At 33.6% G+C, this 10,441-nt stretch overlaps 1 protein-coding gene across 1 annotated transcript; it reads left to right on the top strand.

The window, feature by feature from the left end:
• The first annotated feature begins 275 nt into the window (after positions 1-275).
• LOC145116887 (serine/threonine protein phosphatase 2A 55 kDa regulatory subunit B beta isoform-like) lies at positions 276-4,826 on the top strand. Its single transcript, XM_079053197.1, has 14 exons — positions 276-735; positions 1,816-1,919; positions 2,045-2,143; positions 2,250-2,369; positions 2,582-2,764; positions 2,861-2,952; positions 3,025-3,143; positions 3,213-3,336; positions 3,419-3,542; positions 3,731-3,799; positions 3,895-3,986; positions 4,082-4,159; positions 4,286-4,356; positions 4,441-4,826. Exons 1-14 carry the CDS (start codon positions 618-620, stop codon positions 4,575-4,577), a joined length of 1,530 nt encoding a protein of 509 aa, XP_078909323.1. The 5' UTR covers positions 276-617; the 3' UTR covers positions 4,578-4,826.
• The last annotated feature ends 5,615 nt before the right edge of the window (positions 4,827-10,441 follow it).

The following is a 10,441-nucleotide window of genomic DNA, read 5'->3' as shown; positions in this document are numbered from 1 at the left end:
TCAAAAATGTTTCAAACAACTCCTAAATTCTAATGGTCATAAATGTATACTAAAATCTTAATACTTAATACCATTTCAAAATCATTTGAATACTTTAATTACAACATGATCTATCATCCAAATAGAATGTGAAAGGAAGAAAAATACTTTTTTGAATAAAGTTGAAACTTTGTTGTATGTGTCACCCAAAATGATTTTTTTTTTTCTTATCCCTAAAAACAAAACATTGGTTTAAAATATATTATTACATCGTATAAAATGAAAACAAGGAAAAGGGTTTGGTCACTTCATATTTCCAAATTTATCCTTCCCGACTACAGAGAAAAAAGAGGGAGTGTGTGCGCAAAGAGCAGGGAGAAAATTGAATCTCAATCTATGAATGAATCGATGCGATATTCTTGACGACGACAAAGATGATGCTTGTTAATGGCTAATTCAACCTCAAATGCCACATTATTATTCATGGATTTGCCTGACGATCTGGAAACCGTGATTCAAGAAATGCTAATCGGAAAAAAAGCGATCCAGTGACGCGGTCGTGATTTGATTTGAGTTTGGAGAGTTTTCGTTGTTTTTTGTCGTTTTATTGATTAATTTATCAAGAAAAAGAAGAAGAGATGAACGGTGGTGATGGAGGAGATGTCGCGGCAGCTCCGGCGGGTCCACCACCGCCGCTTGACTGGAAATTCTCACAGGTGTTTGGTGAACGCACCGCCGGTGAAGAAGTTCAAGAAGGTAAGTAGCTTCAATTAAGGTTGTTATTAATTTTTCTTATTATTACGTGGATCCGCAGATTTATATTAGGGTTTGGATAAAGTATGTCTTTGATCTGCTTCATGGATCGACACATTAGTGATTGATTGCTGATTATGAAAACAACTAAACTAGGTTAAATACAGGTACTTGACCGAGTTATTGATCCGAAGGATTATAATAAAATAAACAGAAAAACTTGCAAATTTACTCTGATCAAGTTACCGTTAATCAAGCTTTCTTCTTTTTTCCTTCATCACATTTAAAAAAAATGCATGTTCAGGAGTTGTAAGCATCTGAAAGGATTCAACATCTTTCATTTATTTCAACATGCTTCTAGGAACTGTAGCTTGTTAAAAATCATTGATATTAGAAGCCACTTTTAGTTATTTATGTTTTTGTACATATATTAACATGGGTATCTGATTCATACAACATGCATACATAACCACCTGTCTTTAATCTATTATCAAGACAAGGTAATGATTGTGCAATTTAGGTAGATGGTTATAAATTATAATTATTAACTGTACTTCCAATATTAGAAGGTTGTTGTCTAGTCTTCTATTCTTAGTGCACATATTTGGAGGAAGAATTGGATTCATGTGTTTGTATTCTCCAATCAAACACTTCCCTAAACTCATTATTGGTTGAAAACTTTCTATCCAGTTATATAGTTGCTACATTGTTTGGAATGACGTGTGGGGGTTGACACCTGTATCAATATATATTTTTTTATTGTTTATTTTTGCTATTTATTAGATCCTAGAACTACTAGTTGGTGTCGAAATTGAACTTTCCACGTGCTTTGACTAACAGGATTGACCGAAAAAAGTCATATATTCACGAGAATCACCCATTTTTATTACTTAAGTGCTCGTTTACAATATCATATAAATTGTTAAGATACACAATCTTTCGACTGTTATTGTTGCATCATTTCTTTCATTCTATCACACTGTCGCTAGATATTTTCTTTTTATATACTTTCTCAAAGGACAAGATATGGATCTTTAGAATGAACACACAAGCTATCCGATTTATTTGCAATTTCTTTTTCAGTTGATATCATCTCAGCAATTGAGTTTGATAAAAGTGGTGATCACCTTGCAACTGGTGATCGTGGGGGGAGAGTGGTATTATTTGAGAGAACAGATACAAAGGAGGTCAGTTATTAATTTTTGTTTTTGTTTTATATATATTTGCATTTTGTAATTTGTACTTGTAGTTTTCTTATTGCCTTTAGTTTATATTTTTTACTTGCACATTATAATTTTGCTGCATTGTGTAGCATGGTGCAAGTAGAAAGGAATTAGAGAAGACTGATTACTCAATAAGTAAACATCCTGAGTTTCGCTACAAAACCGAGTTCCAGAGCCATGAACCTGAGGTTTCTTTTGGTTTTTTTGAACCCTTTCTGTTTTTTTTTTAATTTTTTTTATATAATAGTTGATGGATGTTTTTATTCATACAACATCTCGAATTGTTTGATTCAGTTTGATTATTTAAAGAGTTTGGAGATTGAGGAGAAAATCAACAAAATTAGATGGTGCCAAACAGCCAATGGTGCCCTCTTTCTTCTGTCTACTAATGATAAAACCATCAAATTCTGGAAGGTAATTACTAATTACTCTAATCTCCTTTCATTTGTGGTAACAGCTTCATATGTGTTGACATTTGCTTGAGAGTGCAATAAAACTTTTACACACTTTTACAAGTATAAAAGATTCATCATAATCCTTGATGGCTCATGTGAAGTGCAAAATTTCTTTCTTTCTTGATTAATAGAAGGCTAAAAATATCTCAACACCAATGTGTTGTTATACAGGTCCAAGAGAAGAAAGTCAAGAAAATTGCAAACATGAACATGAACATGGACCTTTCCAAAGCTGTTGGAAAGACCAATGCTGCTACTTCAAGTACATATATTGTAAATGGGGGATCCAAAGACAAATCTTCCATTGACTTCAAATTTCCTCCAGGTGGCATCCCATCACTGCGTCTACCTGTGGTACCTTTTCTCTTTACCACCCTCCTATTTTCCACTTTTTTCATTTTTTCACCCTTATCTTTCACTACCATGACAAATTCCAACCTTATTTTGTAGGTAACTAGTAACGAAACCAGCCTTGCTGCCAGATGTAGAAGAGTCTATGCTCACGCACATGACTACCATATCAACTCAATCTCAAATAACAGGTTTCAATATCAAGTTTCAACACCCAATAATTATATTAATTATAATCTACTAATCATGTGCCATGTCATCAGTGATGGGGAAACATTTGTCTCAGCTGATGATCTTCGAATTAACCTTTGGAATTTGGAAATTAGCAATCAAAGTTTCAACATTGTTGATGTCAAGCCTACAAACATGGAAGATCTTACTGGTACATTTTTTTTAATTTTATTTTTTTTAATAATACTATATACTAATTTTTTTTTTTTTGTTATGACAGAGGTGATTACATGTGCTGAATTTCATCCTACTCATTGTAGCACACTCGCATATAGTAGCTCAAAAGGATCCATTCGCCTCATTGATTTGCGTCAGTCCGCATTATGTGATAAACATTCTAAACTGTAAGTGTTTGTTTTTTGTTTTTTTTTTTTTTTTTAAATATTTAAATTAAAATAAGTGTTCAAAAAAATATTGTTTTTATAGATTCGAGGAACATGAAGCACCGGGTTCTAGATCATTCTTCACTGAAATAATAGCTTCTATTTCTGATATAAAGTTTGGAAGGGGCGGGAGATATATACTTAGTCGTGATTACATGACTCTTAAGGTTTGTAATTTTTTTTATACAAGAGAAAATAGCATAAAATAGCAACATGCTTATATTTTTTTTACCCGTAATAGCAATCTACTTACAGGTTTCATTTTACATATTGCTATTATGGGTAAAAATGTAATTATGTTGGTGTTATGGGTAATTATATAAATTAGGTTTATGATTTATGGTACTTTTTACAGCTATGGGACATTAACATGGACTCTGGTCCAGTTTCAACGTTCCAGGTGCACGAACATTTACGACCGAAGGTATCAACTTAACTTTGACCATTTTTATAACCAACTTTTTTTTAAAATTTTTTTTTTTTGATAATGATGTTTTTTAATTGTTTATGTTTGTTCAGCTATGTGATTTATATGAAAATGATTCAATTTTCGATAAATTTGAGTGTTGTTTGAGTGGTGACAGCCAACGAGTGGCAACTGGTTCTTACAGGTAATAATTTTTTTTTTAAAAAAAAGAAAATTGTTATTTTTGTTGGTTTGGGTGTCGGTGTGTAATCACTTTTTGATATGAATGAATGATTTCAGCAATTTATTCCGTGTGTTTGGGTGTGGGCCCGGAAGTACTGAAGCAACTACCCTCGAAGCTAGCAAAAACCCAATGAGGTAATAATAATCCACTAATTCCTAAACTAAAAACGGGGTTAAACTTAAGTTATATTTTCCCCAAGTTTTGTATTTCTTTAAATTTGACAAGTTAAAAACACAACACAACACGGATACCATTTGTAGGAGACAAGTACAGACCCCTTCAAGGCCTGCCAGATCTTCTCTAAGCAGCATAACACGTGCAGTCAGACGAGGTTAGATTTAGATTTAATTTTATTACTAAGAACATTCTCATTTAATCTTTATTTATAAAATAATAAAATATAAAAATAAAACAGGAGCAGAGAACCCAGGGGTGGATGCAAATGGGAACTCATTGGACTTCACAACAAAGCTGCTCCACCTGGCATGGCACCCAACAGAAAACTCAATCGCGTGTGCTGCTGCAAACAGCTTGTACATGTACTACGCATGACCATCAAAATCATAAAACTAAACTTAACAAATATATCACATCCGTCTCCTTTTTTCAGATCCCATGATAATATCCGGTTCTTCCTATTCAAATGTATTCCTTTTATTTATTTCTTCCAAAATATAAACTTCTCCTTTTTGTTTCTCTTTTTGATTTTGTGGTTGGTAATGGTGGGTTGAAGTGAGGAAGAAAGATTGAAAACTGTATGTAGCTCTCCTACAACCTTATTGCATTTTATTTTTACTTTTAGCCTCTAAAGTTAAACTCAACATATCATATCATATCATGTCGTCATGTACTTCTATTGTCAATCCTCATGTTTATATTTATTAATTATTTCTCTCATACCATATATATACCTCTATTTGTTTATTGTTTTTCCGTTCTGCGTAGATGAGAAGAAGATAAATAGATGAGAAGCAAACTTCTTAGGGCTAAATACTATAAATTAAATGACGATGAAGTGAAGAGATAGAACGATATACACGGTGACTCGCATGAGTTAGAAGATGGTACAAGTAGTTGGAGAGCATTTGTCTCCATACCATATAGTAAATTCTGATATAGTATACCCTACAGACTGGGGACTGCATCGGAAGGAATACAAAGAGTTTAGAAGTAGAGTTCCTAGAGAACTAAGAAAAATGTTAGAATATGCTAGATCGAGCATATGCGCAAGAAGAATCCTAGAAGAAGAGTCTATGAAACTTTAATATGTGCTCAATAAAGCACGTGGTTATTGTTAAGGTGCCTACTAAAGACGCGAAAATCCTAGTAGAGTCTAGGAAAATTTGTTGCATGTGATCACTTGAGCACATACATATATGTTAAATGGCTTTGTGGTTTTCACGTATAGTGACTTTAGGAACTGTGAGGCAATTCTTGGGATGAGTATGAATAGGTGTGAAAGGTAGTATAGGTATGTACTACCGGAAGCACATGATTCACATTTGGATAGGAAGAGTCAGAAGGTTACTAAGGCATTGGCAGTTGATTTTGTTTCGTTTGTTTCTGTCATCACCTGCGATACAGTGATGTTTAGGAAAGTAGTTTTTGATTCAGGCCCTAATGGTCATGAATAATTGAGTCCGGGTAAAATAGATCCGCGTAAATGATTTGATTGGTTATGAGAACCTTGTTTGATGTAGTAACCAACTGTTGTTGTGAAATTAGAGAAGGAGATGATCGATAAAAGTATTGCAGCCTTCGTTAGAGTTGAGCAACTGGTTGCTGAAAATGTTACCTGCTATGATGTGGTTGTAGGTCGTTCTTCCTTGATCAAAGGAGGAAATATCGGATTGTTAACACAAGATGGAAGGTTTCTTCATTGTTAATGTCTATCTCGGAGAGGCAGGAGTATAGTTCGTTATGCATATGTTGTGTCGTGCAATGGAAGGTCTTTACAGTATGACCATTTGGTCAGTTTCTGTAGCCAAAGTAAAGGCCTTATCTCGGGTTGAGTTTACGACTCAATTTAGGAAGGAGCGGGAGTCTCCGATGAGAATCGAGTTTGTGATTTAAGAGTTTAGATTAAAGGTCCATCTGTGGATGAAAGAACAAGTGTAGGTTCTAGCACCACCTTTGGCGAATAAGTTCAGCTTATCTTATTTTCCCTCAGTAGGATAAGAGAGCTACAGTTGTTGTAGCTGATATGTGAAGTTGCAAGTGTCTTGTGTGCATTTGCACTTAAATGTTTTAGATATGATTGGAAGGATCATTACAAAAGGTCAGTTGGAGCACGACAAGGTTAAATATCCTATAGAAGAGGGAGAAATTGTAATAAGATCAGCAATCGTCGTTGTTGCTAGTGATTTCCATTACATTAGTAAAACCCTCTTGTATCATTTTATACATGTGTACGTTGGTAGGCGACTTCGTGCTTGTCGTGATCTTGATCAGGCCTCGGTTGTGATGTACGAGAAGATCACTCGTTGTGGGCACGAGTAGTGATACTATGTTAGGGATGTTAAAGTCATTGATATGACAATAAAGAATTTCTTCCAAGAAGAAAGAGAACTACGAACCACATAGACAGAGCCAACTTAGGCCTTGATCGGTTGTAAGTAGCTGTAAATGGGAGTTCGAACCCAAGTGGGGGAGAACCAACCATTAAGAAAAAAGTTTGAAAGGCAACTCGACTAGATTCGACGTCAAGATCCATAAGAGTTGCAACACAATAAACTAGAAGTTATTAGCTTCGATTTTGTTATAAAGATGATAGAATGGATGTTTCGGTTGGAAAGTAAGAAAACGACGTCAAATATCGTGAAGGAATTTGAAACCTTTACATATATCTATGGGTAATTGGATGATCTTATCTTAGATCTTATCATTAAGTATCCCAAGAATGGTGTAGAACCACGATGTATCATGGGTGATAGTCAACCAAGTGATAAAAGTATGCCTTTCTGGGCATTACATATATGGAGAATTGGTCTATAGAGAATGTTTTCGTGAGACTCATTATCATGAATAATTAAAGACTTTATTTAAGATTATCTCAGGAATATCTTAAAAATATTGTGTTGGTGATAATGTGAAAACTGTTGTAGTCCGACAAAGTCGAAACCTGAAGAGGACATGAAATAGTAAAGTTCGTGAACTTTGTCATCTAATCCTTAGAGATAAAGGGCATGGTTGTGTGGAAAAAAATTAATGAAAAATTGTCGTTTAGTTATAGTGAAATTTTAATCAACAGAGTTGATGTTTTGATGATAGCACTGGGTCGACAGGCTGATAAGTTGTCATAAAGGAACCTAGAACATTATGTTGAGTATAAGACAATAGAGTGAGTCGATTTAGTATTGTGGGGGCAAGGTACAAAGACAATTATTACTTTGGAAAACTAAAAATCGGTGGCGGAGAACGCAGTTATTCGCTGAGTTTGTGATTTCTTGGACAAAATCATCCTAAGTGGGGGAGAATTGTAACTCTCGTAAGTTAGGGCAAGACGTTTAAGTGATTTTAGTTATAATTATTCATTTAATTGAATAATTAATATCCTTGAATAGGATAATTATTCATTATACTTGTTACATGGTATATAAATATCCATTAAATATATGCACGTTATGTGAACAAATATTATACGTATATAATATTTATAGAAAGTCTCAGTACATAATTTACCTTTGAAGCGATAAAATAAGGTGTAAAAATAAATATTATTTAGGATAAATAATCTTAACAAAAGTTGTAAATACGAATCCTATGATATATAGAACATCGAGAACGGAGTTCGTATCAAGAAGTTGTGATTTTCGCAAAAATTTTAATAGTATAAGCATTTATAAATTATAAAGTAAATATAGATCTGCGTAAATGAGTTGATTGGTTATGAGAACCTTGTTCGATGTAGGAACTGGCTATAGTCGTGAAATTGGAGAACGAGATGATCGAGGTGATCGACATAAGTATTGCAACCTTCGTTAGAGCTGAGCAACCGGTAGCTAGAAATGTTACCTGCTATGATGTGGTTATAGGTCGTTCTTCCTTGATCAAATGAGGAAATATCGAATTGTTAACACAAGATGGAAGGTTTCTTCCATGTTAATGTCTATTTCAGAGAGGCAAGAATATAGTTTGTTATGCATATGTTGCGTCGTGCAATGGAAGGTCTATAGAGTGAGACCATGCGGTCGGTTTCTGTAGCCAAAGTAAAGGCGTTATATCGGGTTGAGTTTACATCCCAATTTAGGAAGGAGCGAGAGTCTCCGATGAAAATCAAGTTTTTGATTCAAGAGTTGGGATTGAAGGTAGAATATGCCATCACCAATAACCTTATTTTCGAAATCATTAAACGGAAACGGAGCGTTACATGTAACCTAGAATTCACCATCGCCGATTGATGTCGTTGATGTGATGGTCCAGTATGATACTCGTGTTTATTATATTGGCGACCATTATTGATGGTGAAGGTGTGGATGCTAGAACAGAAGCAGTACAATTTGTTCATGTTGACCTGATGCAAGTCGAAGTCGATGAGAAAAACGATCTCTCACACACATCTGATTCATCAGATCCCTAGCCGTTAATGGACTCCTTTCACTCCGATCGATCACTCCATGGTCCTTTATGAGATATTTCTCTTCTTCCTCCGGCCTTCGCGCATTCATCACCGGAGATCTCTCTCCTACATCGATCTGGTTTGGTCACCATCTTCATCTCCTTCCTCCATATCGACTGCTTGTAAGATTTTACTTTTTACTAGGTATGAGACTTGTGTACTACACGGGTTTGTTTATATATATATATATATATATATATATATATATATATATATATATATATAGAGAGAGAGAGAGAGAGAGAGAGCTAGGTTCAAATGTTTCTAGCAACTATTGTGTTCCTAAATGCACCAATCATAATTTAGCAAATAATTAAATAATTAATTAAATGAAAAGAGTATTTCTGGGTTTTTGACACATTCAATTAATGGGATAATTTAATTAAATCTCTTCAATTAAGGAAACAAAATAATTAGGTTTGACCTAATCTCTCTCTCTCTTTTATCTCACGTCTTCTTCACCAGAATCTGCTATTCTTCGGTCGCAATAGCCTATATACCATCGATCCCCTTTGCCAAACCCTTCACCGTGTTCATCACAATCGCCGACAACATCCACCATCGTCCATTACCACTCCACGAAACAAATCAGACCTGCAAATAATAAAATACGTGGAAGAAAGAGTCCAATCGAACCATTACAGCCGACAACTTCATTCCCTCGTTATATTGCCTATGTTCGTTCTTCCTTCGAATCAATCATCGCAAATCAAAAAGAATGGATCAAACATTGATATTATCGGTATGCAGTTTTTACTCCCATATTATTTTAAATTAAATCTCAAATCGTTTTTTTGTTGGTCGCATCGATTCTCCTACAATTAAATTAATGTAAAGTAAAAACTCTTTATTCTCAATTGTTGATTAACATGAAACTCAATTGAATTATTAAAAGTATATATTTATTTTTTGTTGACAATGCCGCCAATGTAAAGTACCACTGTTACTGATCCTATTTAATTGATGTGGAATAAAGCAAATGAAGATACTTTGAGTCAAAATTACATTCCTTCTAGGATTTCAATTGGCCCATTGAAAAATTTTTGCACTGTTTTGTAGTGTGTAAAATAAATCAAAAACCAGAAATTTGTAAACATAGTCATAAAATGCATTCTGATAAAATGATATTCTTACAGAATATTATTCTCACCTAATGTTATTCTCACATAATTAGGTGGTCGACTTTGTTTGATTATCAAAAGTGTTAAATTGTGTGATATCACTGAATCGAAATCATGGAGGATTTCGATTTTTTGTATGGTAGATTGTTCTTGATTTTCCATTTGTTGTTGATACTTGATTGTTCTTGATTTTCCATTTGTTTTTTATACTTGATTCTTATAGAATGACATCCTAAATAATGAAACATTACATTCTTTCATAATAATATACATTGCAAGTTTGGGGATGATTGTTAATGTTGGTTTGTAAAAATTATAGTTATATTCTATTTGAATGTATATCACATTCTATCAGAATTTATTGTTTTATTCTATTTAATGCACTAAAATTTTTAATATTTGAAACTTGATTATGTTTTCTTTGTGAATTTAGGTTTTGAAGAGGTTGCCATTAATGTGGAAAATGAAGAAAATATGGAGAACGATATTGTATTCTAGTGAAATGTATTCTGTCAGAATTTATAAATTGTTTTTTAACAATAATATTCTTTCGGAATGGATTAGTGTTTTTGTTAGATTTTGATGTTTTTTTTTCTTTTTTAACCATTTTTAGTTTTAATCTTTAAGAATAAATGTAATCCTTAAACCATTATTAGTCATAATTTTTTTAGAATGAA

This window comes from Lactuca virosa, chromosome 5, assembly GCF_052849685.1.
Source record: "Lactuca virosa cultivar CGN04683 chromosome 5, Lactuca_virosa_CGN04683_v6, whole genome shotgun sequence".
In the NCBI taxonomy this organism is placed as follows: Eukaryota; Viridiplantae; Streptophyta; class Magnoliopsida; order Asterales; family Asteraceae; genus Lactuca; species Lactuca virosa.
Note: the sequence above shows the minus strand (reverse complement) of the source record. Positions and strands in the feature narration are given on the sequence as shown.